The 20,112-nt window shown below is 51.3% G+C and overlaps 1 protein-coding gene across 4 annotated transcripts; it reads left to right on the forward strand.

Annotated features, from left to right (window-relative positions):
* On the forward strand, window positions 1–18,302 carry FKBP5 (FKBP prolyl isomerase 5). 4 transcript variants are annotated; one of them, XM_059488163.1, is made up of 12 exons: window positions 1–42; window positions 5,373–5,449; window positions 7,899–8,016; window positions 8,836–8,980; window positions 9,165–9,307; window positions 10,149–10,263; window positions 12,865–13,021; window positions 13,466–13,556; window positions 14,304–14,387; window positions 14,813–14,998; window positions 15,750–15,989; window positions 17,169–18,302. In XM_059488163.1, the coding sequence occupies exons 2-12, from the start codon at window positions 5,439–5,441 to the stop codon at window positions 17,274–17,276; spliced, it is 1,398 nt and encodes a 465-aa protein (XP_059344146.1). In that variant the 5' UTR covers window positions 1–42; window positions 5,373–5,438; the 3' UTR covers window positions 17,277–18,302. The 4 variants fall into 4 exon arrangements, with proteins under 4 accessions (XP_059344146.1, XP_059344147.1, XP_059344148.1 ...); XM_059488164.1 differs by having other exon boundaries at window positions 11–42; window positions 5,989–8,016; XM_059488165.1 differs by having other exon boundaries at window positions 11–42; window positions 5,989–8,016; window positions 9,170–9,307.
* The last annotated feature ends 1,810 nt before the right edge of the window (window positions 18,303–20,112 follow it).

The raw sequence follows: 20,112 nt of genomic DNA on the forward strand, positions 1-20,112 counted from the left end.
GCCGGGCGGCGGCGGCGGCGGCGGCGACAGCGGCGGCCACAGGTGGGACCGCGGGCCGGAGAGCCCCGTGAGCGGCGCTGGGCCCCCGCCACACCCGTGCGGGGCTGCGGGACCGCTGGGGGTCAGGCGGTGCGGGAGCGTGCGGCGGTGCGGGGCTGGGACGTGCCGGGGACGTGCGGGGACACCGAGCGGGGAAGGGGCGCCGGGGAAGGGGATGGCGGCGCCCGCGGGGTGAGGGTGGCGGCGGGGTCTGCGCCCCGCGGAGCCGCCGTGGGGAGTTCCCGTGGGGATGCTCCGGTGCCGGTGCTGCCCGGGCGGGTTCCGCTTCTCCGGCCCCATCCGAGGCTCCCGGAGCGCTTCTCCTGACAGCGCCGGGCACAGAGAGCCCGCAGGGTGCGCGCATCACCGCACACAGCAGGTAGAAGCGGCTGCACAAGGTAAATGTAATTTTTTAAAAAAGTTTCTGCCATTTCCCCTCCTCTCCGGGCGTAAAAACTCTTGCGGAGGTTCTGTTTTTAAAAGGCACTTTGGAGTGAGCCTGCTCTTCCCAGGAAACTCTGTTTGACACAATGGGATGTAGAAGCTTGTGGGAGATGGGTCTGACATCGGGGTGTCCCCAGAATGCAGCTCCAAATCGGCACTGAATTTCTGCCCCCACCGGTGCAAATAATAAAAAAATAAAATATAATGGAAAGGCTCCAAAGCTGTCCCGAGTTTCTGCCCCCACCGGTGCAAATAATAATAAAAAAAATAAAATATAATGGAAAGGCTCCAAAGCTGCACTGAATTCCTGCAAATAATAAAAGTACCCTTAAAAACAAAAGTACCCTTAAAAAAGAAGCCAGGAGCTGATACTTTATGGCTTTAAATATAGAGTTTAAATAGTGTCTCACCCTAATGAGCTATTAAACTTCAGGTGGGTTTGAGGGCGTCACTGGGATATCAAAGCCAACCTGGGAATTGGCATTGAAAGTTTAAAAAAGTTGAAAGCATAAATTGCTGCTTCCTTTAAAACATAAGCAAGCTGCCTCCCTCCTGCCTCCTCCCCTGTCCTGTTGAAGGGCTGGGGAGAAGAAAATCATTAAATACGTCTGGCAGAGCCTGTATCTGGATTTTTTTAATTTTTTTTTTAATAAATGCAAATAACCTCATCTTCCCAAGGCTGTGTTTGCGCAGCACACGCTTCAGTCATGCTGGGGTCCTTTCCCAGCGCTGTTAGAGCATCTTCCTGCTGGGATGAACCAAAAAATAAGGACAATTCCTGAGCAAAAAGCAAACTGCATCCCTCAGGAACATCACTGCCGCGTGGTTACGCGTGTTTTAATTAATTACCTGCTTGCAGAAGGAGAAAGTTTGCTGGAAGGTTTGAGATGCTTGGCACCAAGACCTCCTCGGGCTGGCTGCAGCTCCCAGGCTGGCTCAGGGGGAAAATATTTTGTAAATGGCTTGAAAAATGCTTTGTCCTCAGATAGTTCTCATTTTGTACTATTTTATATCAATTTTATTTTACAGTCACTCTCAGTTACATGAATTCATATAAAGTTGTTGCAGCCCCTTGAGGGAGCTGTGAAACTCCTCCTGATCCTGTGCACATTACAGGGAGATAGATATTACTTAGCAAGGATTTTTTTTATTATTATTATTTTAGTGCTCTGTGCTTGTGGGTGTAAAGCAGTGGCCACGAGTGCTCTAACGTACAAGTTGTTCATGTAACTTGTTTTTCATGGAGCTGACAGGCTTTTTCCATAACTAGTAATTGTGATTAGTAAGGATTTCTGATTTTGCAAGCGAGCGCGTTGGAAAATGAGGAAAATAATCGTAAAGTGAGGAGTCAGGAGCTGTGAGGGACTGCAGTTAAATCTTCCTCTACCTGCAGTGCCCCATCTTTGTAAATAGCAGTATTCCTCTTAGATGGAAAAATAATTGTCCTTAGATGGAAAAATATTATTATTGCAAGTACTTTTTTATTTACATTAAATAAAATGAGCCTGACAAGGAGCATCATTCCTGGGAGGTGCCACCATCCCAAAAAGGAGCTCAGGTGTGATGCAGCCTCACTCCCCAGCCCAGGTGCTGCCCACCAGGTGTGTGTCAGAGCCGTCCTCACCCTCTGGTGGCAGGGGGTGCAGCATTGTCCCCAAATCTGTGCTGTCCCCTGCCCCTCACAGCCATGGCACTGCCACCCCAGTTTGTCCCCTTGTGATGCTTCTCCAAGAATTCCTCCCTTGGCCCCAGAGCAGGCTGGTTTCACTGGGAATTGCCCGAAATAATTTGGCATTTATGGTGCAGCTGGTGCTGGGTTATTTCTGGGTGCTGAGCTGGGGATTCCCCCCTGGGGATGCTCCTGGTGCTGCTCAGCCCTCGTTCGTGGGGATAAATCATCAAACCCAGCATTTGCCCCTGCCAGGGCTCACAAATTGCTTGGAGAAACCCCCAAATCTGAGCAGTGAGATGCTTCTACAAACAAACAAACAAACAAAATTAAATAAATCCAAGTTTAATTGCCCCATTTATCCCGGAGAAAAGGCTAAATTAAAACGGAATTGGCAAACAAGGAGTTTCTTGTTTATTTCTGTTTAGTGTTTATTTTAGTCCCCCCCCAAACTGTCACTTGAAATTCAGTTTGCTCAGCACTGCTGTAGCTGCTGCCAGTGGAGGGCTTGGGCTTCCCTTGCTGTGCTCTGTGGGGAGGGAAACTTCACATTTACCAGCCAGAGGTGCAATATTTAGCTCCCAAAAGCCTGGCTGGTCTGTTGTCCCTGCTTGTTTTGACACAACTGGAAGGACCTCGCTCGTTTTTGGTGGCAGAAAACCCAGGAAGAGGGTGCCAAGGAGTGGGTAGTGGGATGTCAAGTGCTTTCTCACATTTTACAGATGGTTTATATAACCTGCTTGGCTATATTATTATTTTTTTTCCCCTGTCCAGTTACATAATCCCAATTTATGAAAGCTTTGGGAGGTTGCATTCCCCACTGCTTCATGTCTATATGTTACTGCCTCTGAGCTTGTTAGGGTGCCAGACATCTCCCAGGAAGCTCAGGCTGGTGTGGAACAGCTCTTTACACCCTCATTATTCCCATATTTCCTGGATTATTTTGTTTTATCATCTGTTTTGTCATTTGTTTTTGCCATCACCAGAAGCTGTGCCAGCCCCTCAGGAGCAGGGTGGGTGCAGGCTGCTGCCTCTCCCCGCTGATGCAGAGCAGAGACTTTGGGCATTCCTGGTTTTTCCAGTGTTTTGAGGATCTGTTCTGTGATTTTTGTGGTGGAAGCAGCTGAAATCCTTGCTGGGGACAGGTAGGAAAGGAGCAGCAGAGCATCCCTGTGTAAAATCCTCAGCCTCATCCTGCCCCTGGCGCCTTAACCCCTGGGGACAGCAGCTACCCATCAATGTCTGTGGATTTTGTGGGATTTTCCCTGGTGTAAGCTTATCCTTCAAAATAAGGGAGGAGAAAAGAAAATGCTGCTTTTTTTGAATTCCCTTTGACATGAAAGTGGAGGGTGTTGTGCCTGTGGGTTCCCGCTCTGGAGGAGATGCACCACAGGCTGCTCACCAGAGACCTCAGAGCAGCTTTATCCCTCTGATTTTATTTTTTTATTTTGAAGTGACCTGGGAAAACCAAGCAAGCATTTCCTTGCTAGAAAACCAGCAGAAGACCCAGATAATTTTTAATGGGTTTATATTGTGAACTGGGGGGGATAAAACCACTTCTCTCTGAAAGTCTTTTGTGTGCTGCTGGCACGGGCCCGCTCACTTCACCCCAGGGGATGCAGAGACACTGAACCCATCCTGCTTTTGCCTGGGATATTTATTCTGGCAGGGTTACTGACCCATCCTGCTCACTTGCTCCTCTCTCTGCAGCTGAGGAACAGCCTCTTACCCCACATATGTTTAAAAAAAAATCAATTAGTTATGACTTGAACCTTAAATAAAACCATTTCAGAAGCTTAAAAATATCCGCCAGGCAGAATGGTGCAGCCAGAGTGATGGGAACATAAGTGAGCTGCACTCAGTAGTTTTCTATCCTCTTAATTGTTTTAAAACCTTCCCCTGATGGTGCCTTTGTGCTCATGGGCAGATACCTCACGGTCCTTGGGGGCTGCATCCCTCTCTGAGGTGTCCCCAAGGTGTGGTGCCAATGTTTGGTGCCAGGGTCTCCACATTGTTCACCCTGGATGCAGGAAAACAGGGATTGTGCTGTGGTGTCTGGTGAATCAGGGCTCACCCCGGGTGCCATGGGGGCAATCCCAGCAGCTCTGTTTGCATTTTGGATTTTTGTTGGAGCAGGAGCCGCCGTGCCTGGCCCGCCGGGGTGTTGGCCGCTTGCACAACGTGCAGGGTGGGAAGTAAATTGATCCGTGGGAGCTCTGGGTTGGTGAACAATGGGTTCAATTTTATGGCTTCCCTGTTTGTTTTGAAGGAGGTGGAGAAAGTGGCCAGGATTAAAAAAAAAAAAAAAAAAAAAATTAACTGTAATGTATGAGTGTGAGAAATGGCACTGAATGTCCAGGTGTGTCCTTCTGTGTTGGGATGCAGCTGAAGCTTATGTGGAGCTGCTTGTCCATCTTAGGAACGTCATGTTCTGTTAGAAATCCCAAATTTAACTCATGACCATCACCTTCCTTGGCCTCTGCTCAGCAGGCTGGCCTTGAGGTGTCTTAAAACACCCTCATCCAGGAAAAATCACTGCTCTGGTGTGTCCTCTCCTCTGCACAGGCACAGCTTGCTCAGCAAGAAGGGATTTTATTAGGAAAAAAGCAGTTTGTGATGGAAGGGGAAGCAATCCACTGTGGGACAGTGGAGAGAGAGACAGCAGCTGCACTAATTGGGTTATTCTTCATTATCAGTCTGTGCTGGGGGATGCCTGTGCAGCTTGAGGGGCTGGGATTTGGGGTGATGATCACCAGGATCCAGGGCCCCACATCTCCCTGCTGTTCTTTCAGATTTGTTTTTTTTAAAGCCTGACCTTTGCGTTTTCAAGAAACTCCCTCCTGTGTTGCAATCTGAGCTTTTAGGGCTGCTGTGGTGCTGTGGAAGTGAAAGTGCTTTGTGCTACGTGGGTCTTAAAAAACAAACCCTGGAGCAGCCAACTCTTCTTATTTTTTCATCCTGTTAATTTTCATCCCAGTGCAGCAGTTGGGCAGGATATAGCCTTGATTTATTTTTTGTAAAGCTGATGGTGAGATGCTGTTTTGTGGAAACAGGGAGTCAAAACAGGTTTTGGCCATAGTCTTCATCACCCATTTCTGACCATGATGGTCTCCAAACTGCTCTGTTCTCCCTTCTTCTTCTGAAATCCTGTTTTAGAATAAAAAAGCATATGTGGTTTTTTAATATTTTTTCCTTTTTGTCCCCTCCCTGTTCTCACCAGGTATTTCCCCGCTGTGTCTGTGCGCCTGGACTCTCCCTGCACCTCCAAACCTTCCCCAAGGGTTGCATGGTGGCAAGGTGAGACCCCTCAGAGCCCTGCCCAGCCCTGCTGCTGTTCCCCATCCCCTTCCCCTCCTGGGAGCCTCTGGGAGGGATCTGCAGCATGAAGTTTCCATTTGGAGCTGGCAGATTCCCGGTGCGCCGATTTCTAGGAATCGGGGCTGGGGATGGATGGTGAAACCCTATCATGTGTGATACCTGTCTGTCCTCAGCCCAGGGTCAGACATCTGCATCCCATTCTCCCCTCTGCACTTCCAGCTGTTCCTCAGTGTTGGGAGGCAGCAGCACCTGTGTCGAGAGGGAGTTGTTAAATTTAAAGGATCGTTTTTATTTATTTCTGTGCTTTTCTGACCCATCCGTGTTTATATCCCAGGGAAATGAGCAGTGTGGATGTTCAGAGGAGGGAGGATGGTTTGTCCTGGCTTCATTTACAGATTTACAACATTAATCTTGTGGGTAGTAGCAGCAACGGGAAAGCAGGACCTGCTTGGGGTGTCAGAATCTCCCAGGGGCTTTTGCACAGAGTAATTAATTAATTAATGCCCTCCCTTATCCAGAGTACACAAACAAGAAGATTCAGGCTCTGACACCACCAGCAAGCTGGCTGTGCTCGATGACATCCCTGCCTGCTCTCTATTTAAACCTCAGGGAGTAGCAGATATTTTTCCTTTTTTTTTGCCCTACAACTGTTTGTTTCAAATTAATTGTGATTTTGGCCCCTGGCCAGCCTCCTCCTGTCGCTCCAAATGGGAGATAAGTGGGAGCAGTGCACTCTTTGCTCTAACCTACTTGGAGCCGTTGTTGCTGCACGGGGGAGCCGGGAGCTCTTTCCTAACTTGGGCCACATCTCCAGGGCTGGCTCCTGGGGGCTCTTTCCTAACGAGGGCCACATCTCCACATCTCCAGAGCTGGCTCCTGTGGGCTCCTTCCCTCCCAGGGCTGCTGACGCAGAGCTCTCCCCTCCCGCCCGCCTTGGCCAGCTTCCCTGGATGACTCCTCTAATTGCTTACGTAGAAAAATAATGAGAAGGATGCGTAGGGTGTATTTTTAGATGTCTCTTGGTGGGATTTAGCAACTGGCAAGCCGGAGCCAGCGCCTCCCTGTCCGTCTCCTGCATCCCAGCCGTGGCTGCTTGGTGGAGCTGGGGAGGTTCTGTCCCCACAAGGGGGTGATGCTTGGGCAAGCTTTGCTGCCTTTTGGGCTCCTCCTGGTCCTGGTGGGTGGGTTATGGATGATGTGGCCCTGGTGCTGCAGGGGATCTGTGCTGGGAACTGGTGCCATGCCCGTGCTGGGATGGGCACCACCTCCTCCTCCTCCTCACTCCTCTCCAAGAGGAAGGCTGTGGTGGCTTGGAGAGCATCCCAGCACCCCAATCATTGAATCATGGGATGGTTTGCATTGGGAGGAAGCTTTAAAGGCCATCTAGTCCAGTCCCCCACCATGAGTAGGGGCACCTTCCACTAGACCAGGCTGCTCACCCAAATGTTCCTGGGAATGGGGCACCCATCACCCTTTTGGGTGACCACTGCTTCACCACCACATCATCAAACATTTCTCCCAAAGCAACCCATGGCATATTTTCCAGTAAACACCTGTGAGATAATGGGTCTCACCACATGTTGCTTTGCTTTTTAAATGCTTTTTTAAAAAAAGATGTCCCCATCTGAAACCCCAGCAGCGCAGAGCAAAGGGAGCAGAATCCCATAAAATACCACCCAAAGTCTGTGATAATTGAGCCTTGCAACAAGTAGTTCCCTTATTTTTCTCTTTGCTTCTTCCATTTCAGGGCTCTTTGTGTCTCAGTGGCTTCCTGTGCTGGGGGGGCCGGGCTCCAGTCCTTCCCTTTCCACCCGGGTGCGAGGAAAGCAATTCTTCTCGCAGCGCGACTTATCTCTCCTTGGAGCTGAAAACATCCTTTCTTTGCTCTTTTTGAGTCCCCCAAATGAATGGTTTCTCCTGCTGGTTAACATCAGCTTCCACCAGCTGAAGACTGTGGGAAAGTTTCACAATTACAGTGGCTTTAATAGATCTGGTTTATGTCTTAAAAATCCCATCGCTTTCTAATTCTCCGTCACATGTTTCCTTGATGATGTGTCGCCCAGCAGTGCAGCTACCAAAATAGCCCCATGGTCTGAAGGAAATCATCAGGAAATATGTTTCTGAAACTGTAGGCAATTCTTTTTTTCACCAGGAACCATTGGAAAAAGTCTGTGTTCAATGGAAAACGTGGCTTTTCTGGCACCTTGGCTGCTTATGTGGTGACATTTGGGAGCACAGTGCTCCAGCAGTTTGCCCAAAAATCCCCCATTTTGCTATGAATTTTCTCTTCATCCACCCAAATAGCTGGGATTCTTTTGGTGTTGGGCTTGCTTTAATTTTTGGGGAAAATCCTTTATTTGTGCGTTGTGTTTCCATGCAGGGTGACAAACCCTGCCAGGCTGACGGGGTTTGTGCTGTGTTCCCCCAGGTCCAAGGAGACCATGACCACTGATGAGGCCACCAAGAGTGAAGGGGAGGTGCAGGCAGCAGCTCTGGCTGAGCGTGGGGAGGACATCACCCCATCCAAGGACCGAGGGGTTCTGAAGGTGAGGGGGATCTGCATTGTCCTGCCCTCCTACCCTTTGGGGTGCAGGTCACCCCAGCCCTCAGGGTCACAGCTCCAGGGCTCTAGAGTCGAGTTCTTTCATTTCCAAGGCAAAGAGGATGAGCAAAGGAGAATGGAGTGGTGGTTGAGGCTGGTGGGCCCGGGCTGCTCCGTGAATTTCACTGCTATTGTGTTCCTAATCAGATTATTAGCTGTAAATCCACAAAGCATTTCTGTGTGTGACTCACAAACATTAGAAAGAGCACATTACTGAGGTCATCCAGTCTGCTCCACAGCCCCTTTTTCATATTCAGGGCCGTTTCTGGATAGTTCTGCTCCTCAGCACTTACACTTCTCCACTTGAATAGGACCTTTCCTCCAAGAATAGCATCCTCCCCTGCTCCATCCTCAGCTCGAGAACTGCTTGTTCCCGGCTGCAGCCTGCAGAAAAAAGTGTTGACAAGGAGTGAGTAGTGAGCTGACACACCCCTGTGAGTAAAATGTGTATGGACAGAGTGAGTGGAGCTGTGCTCACTGCAGGTTTGGAGCCATGGTGTTTATCCAGTCCCAGTGTGGACTGGTCTCTGCTCCCAGCCCAGTCCAGCTCCACTGCTGTTGGCTCCACTTTGAGATTTGTTTTCAGGAGTTGATGATGGGCAAATTTAGGGGTAAATTGAGTAGCTCCCTGCTGTTACTCAGGGCAGCACTGGGGTCTATATGTGTATATATATATTTTTTTATGTAAATGCCTGTGTGTGTATCTCCCTCCCTTTCCATATGCATCCACGGCCCCAGCTCACGGGTGGTTTCTCTCTCTCAGATCATTAAGAGACCTGGGAGTGAGGATGAGTGTCCCATGATTGGGGACAAGGTCTATGTGCACTACAAAGGGAAATTGGCCAACGGGAAGAAGTTCGACTCCAGCCGTGATCGGAACGAGCCCTTCATCTTCAGCCTGGGCAAGGGTGAGCTGCTCCAGGGGATGCTGGAGGGTGGGATCAGCCCGGGATCACCCCTGAACCTGCTGCAGGACAGCTGGACAGCATCAGCCCCGCCTTAGGTCACTGCTGAATGTGGGGTTGTTTTGTTTTGGGTTTGTTGCTGAGTTGCTGCTTGCTCCCTCCTGCCTGACACCTGCCTTCCTCCTAGGTCAGGTCATCAAGGCATGGGACATTGGGGTGGCCACCATGAAGAAGGGAGAGATCTGCTACCTGCTCTGCAAACCTGAGTACGCCTACGGCTCTGCTGGCAGTGCCCCCAAAATCCCCTCCAATGCCACCCTCTTCTTTGAGGCAAGTAATGCTGGTGAGCCTGCCAGCTCCCTCCCTTTCTGCCTTGCCAGCCAGCTCAGAAATAAAAAAAAAAATATTATTAATAATAATGATAAAAAAACAAACCCCAAACAACAAAAAAAAAAAAGAAAGCAACAAGCCAACTTGGATTCCTGAAACGTGTCCCTCTGCTCCAGGAACTGCTGCCAGGGCTTTCTCAGAAATGTGTGTCTGAGCTGGAAGGCTGGGACTGAAACTCCAGTTTAGCAGAATCCTGGTGCTGGGGCAGGGAGTGGGCATATTCCTGGTTTCAACATGCACAAGGGAAGGAGAAAGCAGCTGGGAAATGCCTGCAGGTGCTAGAAAACCATTAGTGCTGAGGGGTGGTAGGAAAGGTAAGGGTTTGGCACTGAGGACTCCCTGGGCAGGGCTCTTTGGGACATGGAAGGAGGAGAGAGTCTGTCCTAAATTAAGGTTTAGGCCTTCCAAGTGTGGACTAAGCTGAGGTTCAGAGCTGATCCCATCACAGGATGAAGGGGAAGCTCCTGCTCACTCTGGGGGATTTTCACAGCATCAGCTGTGTTGTACCCTTACAGGTTCAATAAACTTATTTTTGCTGTTACTTTGTGCTATGCTTCAGGTACTGGATGTGTCCCAGATTCTAATAAATCCTGTGTATTATGCTGTGGTTTTTGGATCTGGGTTTTTATGGGCAACTTCTGCTCGTCAGCTGAAAGGAGAATTAGCTGGCTTGCTTCTCCAGCCAGGGGATGAACTGCTGCTTTGTGGCTCTCTGTTGTTTTTCTCTTCTCCTTTCCCCTTCCCTGCTCTCTGCCCACTTTTCCCCTTTATTATTTTTTAGGTCGAGCTGCTTGACTTCAAGGGCGAGGACTTGTTTGAGGATGGAGGGATCATCCGGAGGATCAAGAGGAAGGGGGAAGGTTACTCCAACCCCAATGAAGGAGCTACAGTGGAGAGTGAGTGCTGGTCCCTGTGGGACAGGCAGGGCTCAGTCCTGAGCTGATCCCTGCCCTGAGCAGTGACACGGATGCAGTGACATCCATCCAGGGCCAGGTGGGCTGGAGAGCAGCTGGGGATGCTCCTCTGAGATCTTGCTCAGTGTTTTGGACACTCAGCAGTTTCTTTGGCCTCCTCGTTCCACTGTTGATGGTGTTTTTGGGGGTTCCCATCACATTTCTTACAGAATGGGGCTTTTGCCTTCCCTTACGGCCACAGGGCTGCTGATGGTGGGGGGAAGGAAATTATTACAAGGGGTTTGCTGAGGCTGGGGTGGTCTCAGCTGATGTGGGAGGATGAGGAGCTCACATCCCATTGGACTGTCCCTCTTCTGGTCCCATCTCTGGAGCAGACATTTCGTGGGGCTGGACAGGGGAGGGCAGACTGAGATTTAGGTTTTTTTCCTTTCTAAGAACTGCTCAGACACACACACAGGGCTTGCTTCATATGGGACACATTTACTTTCATTTCTTAATTCCAGAGCTCCTGTACACAAAGATCCTAAAGTCCCTTTATCAACTGAGAAATTGAATCTGAGCTGTGAGAGCTTACCAAGCTCGCAGCTTTAAGTGGATGGTTCTTCTAACCTGACTCTCTTTTAGGGAAAATGAGATTTGAACTGAAATTCCACTGTCTGAGCAGTGGTCACTGTTCTGGGGGTGGCACAGCAGTCCATGGTTTACCTCAGCTGTGTAGTTTGGGAGGTGCTGGAATAAAGCTGGGATAAATCACTCTTCCAGGAGCAAGCACCTCCGGGTTTTTATAGGCTTTAAGTTTTACAGACCCTAAATCCCAGCTCTGCTCCCTAAAACCTGTGCTGCAGTTGAAATCTGGCATTCCAGCTTTTGTTACATCCTTTCCCCCCACACCCCTCCTCCTTCTCCGTTTTTAATCTGAGTACAAATTGCTGTCAGCACATCAAGTTCGTGTGCCAGCCGCACTCAGTACACTCTGTTCTCAGCTCTTCAAAAACAAAATCGCTGCAGGCACTGAGAGAACAATAAGTCAGAGCTGCAACCGGAGTGATGTTCCTTCAGTGACTTTTTTTTCTCTGTAATCCAAGAGCGGCTGAACCAGCTGACCCACTCCTGGAAACCCGAGCTGAGATTTTCCCCTCTGTGCTCGCTGTGTTTTCTGTGCAATTAAAACAGGGCAGCGCTATCCTTGGAAGGAAGGATCACAACATCCCCTCGTGCATCCTGTTTTAAAGCGGATCCTCCCATCACCACCACATTCCACAGGGGATGTGGGACCTGGGGGAGCTGCAGTTCTGCTTTTGGGGTCAGGGATTATGGATCTGTGCTGGCCAGGAGCGAGCAGGGAAATACACAGGGCTGTGGGGTGGCTTACCTGTATTTTAGGCAGGATTTTCCACATTTCCTGTGTCTAAAGAACCAGCCAGCTTGGTTTTTGAGTAGTGCAAGAGCAGAGGTTGTCCCTGGTGGAGGTGGATTTGCTTTTTGTCCTTATGCCAAGCTGGGTGAGCTCACAGCAGCCTGACTGATGTGGTCACTGAGCACCAGTGATGGATGCAGGATGTGTCCCAGGGACTTCTGAGGGTCTCCCAGGGCAGGAGTTAGGCTCAGATTTCCTTCAGCCCAGGCTGCAGCTCTCCTGTGCAGAGCCCAGACCCTCATGGCTGTTTCTGGTGCCCAGCTTGTCCTGCCCCTCACCTGCCACCACAGCAGGATGCTCAGTGCCCTGCAGCATCTCAGGCTGCATTCTGTTCCCCTCAAACAAAGGTAATCTCATGTCTTTGCAGGCTGCAAAACCTTTAAGAACAGCTGTGAATTTCTTCCTCTTACAAAGCTTTTTTGTTGTTGTTGTTTGTTTTAGCTTTTTTTTCCCCCCCAACAATATGTGGGAGTTCCTTGTGAAATTGCTTTTCCTTGATGCCTGCACGTGTGTGTATGCCTTTTACCCTGCAAGCAGAATGCAAAGGTTGTAAAAGCGTCCCCAAAGCCTGGAACGTCTTCAGGTTTGCATAAATAAAAGAATAATCTTGCTGTGGAGAGGCAGGCAGGAGTGCCAGGTGCAGAATGTGCCAGGTACCCGGTGTCCGCTCTGCCTGCGCCTCTGCCAGCCGCTGGGGCTGGAACAGCACGGCTCCTGGTTGAAGATTAAAAATAAAAAAGTTTATCTTGTACTTTGAGTTCTCAGAGTCGGGAGAACGTGGCCTTGCTGTGGAGGCAGGAGTCAAGGCAGTATAGCACAGTATAGGGGATTTGTAATCACCGTGATAAACTCTGCGTGGCGCCGTGCCAGGAGCAATATCTAGTTCCAGTAAGGCTTGACTCGTGCACTTGAGTGCGAGGGGAACATATTAGTCACGATGTTTATCTGTTGTTTGGTCCCTGCTTAGACAAGATATGCCTGCCTTGCTTTTCAGCAACGTTCCCAAGGCCTCCCCATCCCTCTCCTCCAGCCCTGGGTCTTCCCTCCTGCAGGCTCTGCTGAGTTTTGGGAGAGATGCTTTATAAAATGCTTTCTAAGACACTTTGGAGCCCAGTTTTCTCCATGGTGATTCTGAGTGCCACCCTGCCCCTCTTTCCCCTCCGCAGTTCACCTGGAGGGATTCTGTGGTGGCCACAGGTTCGACTGCAAGGACGTGAAGTTCGTGGTGGGCGAAGGAGAGGACCACGACATCCCCATCGGCATTGACAAGGCCCTGGAGAAGATGCAGAGGGGAGAGCACTGCATCCTCTACCTCAGCCCACGGTGAGGAGCATCCCCACAGCGATTCTGAGTGGGTCTCAGCCTCCAGCCCTTGTGGGACATGGTGATCCTGAAAATAGAACTCTCAGGGAGAGCCTCAGAGGACACCAGCAGGGGTGACCAGTGGCATGTAAACAGGAATATTGAGATGATTTAAAAAAAAAAAAACAGGTGAAAGGGCTTTAGCCCAGCCCAGTGTCTGAGATGAAAATGTCTCTCTGGAAATGATCAGGGCTGGAGAGAAGCCTGTGTAAAAATATGGCTTTGATGCAGCCAGAAGGGACAATTCCCAATGTATGCACTGTACGTCCACAGGCTCATGGAGAGTAACATCACCTGTCCCCAAAATGCTAGAAAGCCGTGGGTGGCAGCCTGGGTGTGCATTTATGGGCGAGCTCTGCTGAAAATCAGATTTTCCCCTCTCTGAGTGCCTCCCCTGCCCTGCAGGTACGGCTTTGGCGAGGCCGGGAAGCCAAAATTCGGCATCCAGGGCAACGCAGAGCTGGTGTACGAGGTGACCCTGAAGAGCTTTGAGAAGGTGAGGGCAGAGGTGCTGCTGTCCCTGCCTGGGCTGCAGGAATGTCAGGGCCTGTGCAGCCTCCAGCCTTTGTCCCTGGCGTGGCTGCAGCCCAACCCCTGCTGGAGTGGACACGTCACCGAGGAGCTTCGTGTTCTCAATTTGTTCTTCTCTGTTGGTTTGTTTTATTCTTGTGGCTCAGCTCCAAGGCTGGGTCTCTTATTTGTTCCTAACCTTGTCCTTTTGTACTTTCTTTTTATTTTAATATTATTGTTTCTTCTTCCTTTTTTTTCCCCCTCTTCTTTTTCTTTTTTTTTTCTCCTCCTTTTTCTCCTTTTTTCCTTGCTTTTTCTCTTCTTTTCTCCTCTTTTTTCCTATTTTCTCATAATTTTTCCTTTTTTCTACTTTTTTCCATTTTCTCCTTTTTTCTTTTTATTTTCTTTCCCTTTTTTCTCCTTTTTTCCTCTCTTTTTTTTTTTTTTTTCCCCTGGACTGCACAGATAAACGCTGCTCCATCCAGCCAGCCCTTGGCTGTGCCCATGGGGATGGGATGCAGGAGAAGCCCATGGGATTTGCACATCCCTGGATGGGTCCCCTGCCTGTGCCATCCCTCTGGCCAAAGCAGGGGCAGGACCTGTGTGCAGGCTCTGTGGCACAGCCCTGCTGAGCCCTGGGTGTCACCACGCTGTCCCAGAGGGTGGCACGGTGCTGCTGGGGCAGGGGAGGCTGCTCTGCTCCCCTGGGAGTGCTCCAAGTGTTCCTTTGCAGGCCAAGGAGTCGTGGGAGATGGACACCAAGGAGAAGCTGGAGCAGGCGGCCGTGGTCAAGGAGAAGGGCACCATGTACTTCAAGGTTTGTGAACTCGGGGGTGGCAGAGGCAGAGCAGGGGAGCTGGGGCTGAGTTTGGCAGCCATCAGCGTCACAGAAGCCATGTGCCCCCAGATAGGGCTGGGGAGGGTGAGTCCTGCCCTCCCTCTGCCTTTTTCTCACTCCTTGATGCTCCCTGAGATATCTCATCCCTTGCCAGCACTGCCTTGGCTCTGTGTGCTCCCTGCAGAGCAGGACAGCAGATCAAACCCTGCTGAGGGGCTTTGCATTCCCCCTCCCAGCTGGGGCACCCCAGCTCCCCACTGTTCTGGCTCAGAATTTCCCAAACCTGCTGGTTCTGTAGGAGCTGGGATCCTCCTCCTTGCCTGTGTTTACTGAACACCCCACTTGTCACCTGCTCACAGGACACCCCAGGGGCAGCCTGAGCCTCATTTTTTTGCTCCTTTCAGGAAGGCAAGTACCTGCAGGCGGTGATTCAGTATGGGAAGATTGTGTCCTGGCTGGAGATGGAGTATGGCTTGTCTGAGAAGGAGTCCAAAGCCTCGGACTCCTTCCTGCTGGCTGCCTTCCTCAACCTGGCCATGTGCTACCTGAAGCTGCGCGAGTACGCCAAGGCTGTCGAGTGCTGTGACAAGGTAGGGGGGCCCTGCTGCCATCCCTGGGCACCAGAAACTGGTGCCTTTACGGGCTACCCAAACACAGAGGCCAGACAAAATTAAGGGGATAAAAAGCATTTGTATTTATTGAACGACCTTGATGTACATTTACGGACTGCGCCCCAAAAAATGGACAATGATGGGTCACGAGTTCTCACTTGGCCATTTTCATATCGGGGGTTAATCTTGCAATTACAGCTTCAGGTAATGACGTAATTTAACCCCAGTTTTCTCCCCCCAACTCACTTTTGTTTCCATATCTTGGGGCCTGAGGCAGTTGAGGTGTCCTTGATTCCAGGCCTGGAGGGGAATTGTTGTGTCTGACCAAAATGGGAGAACAGCAGCTAGCCCTGTACATGGAGTTTAGAATTACATATATGAAAAATATAAAAGCTGAAGTCCTAAGGCATCAGCATGAGCCTGGAGGATGAAGCCTCCTCTTCTCCTGCATGTTCTCATTGGGAGTTTGGTGGAGTTTTTAAAAATTTCTTTTTGTATAAGAAGGAGTATGCCCGCCACACTCAGGGGTATTTTAAGCAAGGAGAGATAATAAAACTTCACTAATGATCTCCCAGCTGCCAATGGGGATGAGGCAATTTTTGTCGAGCAAGATGCTCTGGAGATTTGAAGCCACCTTGTCCTAAATTTGACAGATTTATTGAGGCTTCAGCTGTGGGGGATCTCTTGGGAGGGCTCAGAGATGTTAACAGAGACCTGTGTGTGTTCCCAGGCTCTGGGGTTGGACCAGGACAATGAGAAAGGCTTGTACAGGAGGGGTGAAGCCAGGTTATTGATGAACGAGTTCGAGCTGGCCAAATGTGACTTTCAAAAAGTGCTGGAAGTGAACCCACAGAACAAAGCAGCGAAATCCCAAATCTCTGTGTGCCAGAAGAAAACCAAGGAGCACAACGAGAGGGACCGCAGGATCTATGCCAACATGTTCACAAAGTTTGCAGAGAGGGATGCAAAGGTGAGTGCTGATCGTTTCTGGCCATCCAGGGTTGCGCTGAGGGATGCTCCACAGATGAGAACAGATGGGTTAAACCAAATTAAATTAGGATGGAGGATGGAGGATTGGACAGATTAAATTTTAGGTCAGGATGGGATAGAGCCTGCTGCAGTGGGAAGAAGTGTTTTACTTCTTGGTCTCTCTTATGCGGAGGGTGCCATCAGGTGCTCAATCATCAATAAAAGCATTTGCAGTGTGAGCTCACAGGGGCTGATAAAGGGCTGGAACTGGTGTTTAACTTGGCTGCTCCCAGCCAGTGACTATTGGTGGTGGCCAGTAAAATGAAGTGTCATTCCATCTCTGGCAGGAGTATTTTGAGACATGATAGTGTGGATTTCCTGAAGCTGGTAAGGCAATACCTGCTCCTGTGCTTGGGTGGAGAGATCGCTGTCTCAGAACAGGCTCTCATCCAAAATTCCACTGAACAAAACCTGCTGTACTGTAATGAGAGAGGACACAGCTTTGCAAGCCATCTGCATGGGTCATTTTTAGTGTAACCTCTTCTGAAGCAGTGTCTGGAGGTGGAGGCTGTGGATTAAGTGACTGGTGCAGCCCCTGGGGAGCAGCGTGCTGGGACAAGCAGCTTGGGCAAGGATCAGGGCCAGCTGCTGGCACTGAGCTTGGCTTGTGTGGCCAGCTGTGATGGGCACAGTCACTGCTGGGGCTGGCATAAGGCTGCCCTGAGCCCGAGTGCTGCTCTCCTGCACCTTCTTGGTGGGCTGCACCCACAGCTTGGTCCCGTATCTCCACTCTGGCACTGCTGCCTTACCTCCTCATCCCTTTTTTCCCTGTCCGTCCGTCCATCCATCCATCCATCCATCCATCCATCCATCCATCCATCCATCCATCCATCCATCCGTCCATCCACACTCTGTGTCAGGCCCTGCTTTCAGTGAGGTGCTCCACATCATTCCCAGGGCTCCCACACCCTTTCCAAAAGCTTTAACCTCCACCAGCCACTGAGCCAAGGAAGCAGAACCCACCAGTGGGAGCTGCACTGCTCGATGGGCACAGGGGAGTTGTGGGGGGCAATTTTACCTCTCCCCATCCTGTCTGAGCCTCTTCCCAGCACCCCTGCCTCCTGCCTGCCCCTTCCCTCTCCCCTTTCCAGCTCAGTGTGTTTCATTTGCTGTTTGGCAGGAAGCAGCCAGCAAAACTGGAGCGGGAAAAGCAGAGGAGAAGGCGGCGTGCGGAAAAGGACGCAAAACTGCTGGTTCTGAAGGTGAAGAGGCTGAAGGACATGTATGATGGAGGAGGAGGGGATGGCATAGCCTCCTGCCCACACTGAGAAAGGTTGCTGCCAAACCTTGGGACTCGCCAGTGTCTCCTTGTAAAGCTTGTTACAGTTTGTGTGATCGTGGAAGCCAAAAGCGCCTCGCCAAGAAAAGCAACCCCGTCCCACCGCCCCGGGTGCTCTGGGGGCAGAGCAGGAGTGGCAGGACACCGTGGGACCACTGCACGTGGAACAAATACCCTTTGGGCAGCAGGGAAAAGAAAAGAAACCATGATGATGATGATAAATTAAAGCGCTTGGCTCCTGGGAGGTTTCCGCAGACAGCTTTCTCCATCTCCCTGGGCTTTGTGTGTCCACTCTCAGCACAGCATCCCCTGAGAGGAGCTAGGATGTGGGACGTGCTCCTTGTACCCTGCAGTGCTGCCTCTGGGTGTCCCAGCACAGCCCGGGGACAGGGATTGGCTCTGTCCCCTGCTGACTCCTTGCCTGTGGCCAAAGGTTGCAGGGCAGAGCCAGGATGAGAACCCAATGGCCTCTGTGCAGCCCCTTTAGGGGGTGCAGGGACATCTTTAGCCTTTAAAGCACTGTTTGGGGCGGGGGGAACACACAGATTTTACCTTCTGGAGGAGCTGGTTCCTGTTTCTTTAGAGAGCAAAAAAGCCTGTCCAGCTTTGCAGGTGCTCAACCCACAGCCTGCACCCCATGCCTTGGCTCCCAGCTTTAAATGGGAGTTTTATTGCTTTTATTGGGATCTGGATGTGGGGAAAATAAAAGAGCAGGTGGACATGTGGTTCAGAAAGGCAGAGCTGGTGCCATGGGTTTGTCACTGAGCAGCTTTGCCATGGTGAGGGGGTCCTGGGTGCACGATGTCCCTGCACCAGAGCTGCTGCTGCCTCCTCAGCCATCAGCCCTGTCCATCCTCAAGGGACACTGTCTCTACCCCATGAGAACAGCTTTCCAGTTGTTATTTTTCCTGTCTCTACAATAATACCCCTTTTGGAGCTTGAAAATAAACAACTGAAAGAAAAAGAAAAAATAAATATTACTCTTTCTCTGGATCCTGCTCAGCAAAGGGGGTGGCTGTGGGGAGGATGGGTGGGTGCTCCTTGTGGGGAGATGCCCCAGAAATTGAGGAATTATTGGTATCTCCAATAATGTCTCCAATAATGTCTCCAAGAGCTGCTGCTGCCCCTTTTTCTCACTGCCATTGTTCTCTGGAGAGCCAGCAATGCTTCTTTGGAAGTGCCTGGCTGAGGGATGCTCCTTGGGGGTCTCAGCTGTTTTTCCAGCCTGGGAGGTTTATCCTTATGCTTTTTTCTCCCATTCCAGTGTGTTATTTTGGGAGGGGTTTTCCTGAGGGTCAGCTGAGTGGGTGGAGGGGTCATTTGTGCCTCTTGAGTGGGGAGAGAACAGAAAGCTGAGCCAGGGGGGTATAAGCACTGCCCATCCCTCTTTTATACCCCTCTCCGCAATCTTGGCAGAATAAGCCAGATTTGGTTAAAATTCCTCTTCTCTAGTCCCACTGGGTCGCACCTGAAGCATCATTTCTCAAGCTTGTGTGTTTTCCCACCTGCAGCAGTGGCACAGCAGCCGCGTGGCTGCTCCAGCTGCTCATCCATTTAAGCAGAAGGAATTTCCTACCACCGTGGGATGCCCCTCCCTGGCGGCTGCTGTGAGACCCAGAACCTCTGCAAAACCTGGGCTTTTCATCTTTTAACCAGATTTTTGCTTTATTTTGGCTTGGTGCTTTTCTGTCCCTTGGAAGAGAAATTGAACTGGTGTGGATGATGAGGTTTGGAGATGAGAGGGAGACCAGGAGGGTTTTGTAAGGAGGGTTAAGCAGCTCCCGGTGCCGGTGGGTGTGCAGTGCTCAAATGCCATCTAGTGGCACCAAGCACGGGCTGGGGGTTTGGGGGGACCGTGGTGGGCTGGGCAGGGCCGAGGGGACACTGGGGACACTGGGGACACTGGGCTTGTCTGGCTTTGCAGCCCAACACCATCTCTGGGGGCCTCTGAGGAGGAATAGCAAGAGTTCAGTGGTGTAGTGGGGAGGTGAGGCATGAGCAGATTATGAAACACATCCAAAGAGACCTCGGGACGTGGGGCAGGGCTCAGGGCACAGCAGTGCTCAGCACAGGGATCCTTACACCACCCAGAGCAGGGATGCTGCCTTCCCCTAAATGGGGTCTCCACGCTCAGCTCGCACAAAACAGCCCAAATTCAGGAGGCATTTCTGGGTGAAAACCAAAGATACCCAGGGAGGATAACCCTAAGCACAGTCAGCCACTTCTGTGCCCACTGGCTGTGCTGTGCCAGGGAGCCCAACCAGCCGGGGGCACCCCTAAAGGCTCTGGGGTCTGGCTGAGCCCCTGCATTCCTGCAGATTCCTGTGATCACTCCCTGCCAGCTGCTCTCGCTGGCTGCCAGCCCCTGAGAAAATCCTATTAACCGAGTTTCAGGAGAAATAAAGTTAATCGCCTCCCCCGGCTGCTCTTCCTCCTTTCCCTTCTCCTCCTCCCGGCGCAGGGAGTGCGGGGGCGATGCGGGGAGGCTGCTCTGGCTCCTGCGGCTGCCACTGACCCCGTGGCCCTGGGCTGGTAGGGGCTGCAGGGCAGGACCGAGCCGGGCCGTGCTGGGCCGAGCCCTGCCGGGCTGAGCCGTGCCGGGCTGAGCCGTGCCGGGCTGAGCCGTGCCGGGCTGAGCCGTGCTGGGCCGAGCCGTGCCGGGCCGGGCTGAGCCGTGCCGGGCCGAGCCGTGCCGGGCCGAGCCGTGCTGGGCCGAGCCGGGCCGTGCCGGGCTGAGCCGTGCTGGGCTGAGCCGTGCTGGGCTGAGCCGTGCCGGGCCGAGCCG

This window comes from Ammospiza nelsoni, chromosome 23 (genome assembly GCF_027579445.1).
Source record: "Ammospiza nelsoni isolate bAmmNel1 chromosome 23, bAmmNel1.pri, whole genome shotgun sequence".
Lineage (NCBI taxonomy): Eukaryota > Metazoa > Chordata > Aves > Passeriformes > Passerellidae > Ammospiza > Ammospiza nelsoni.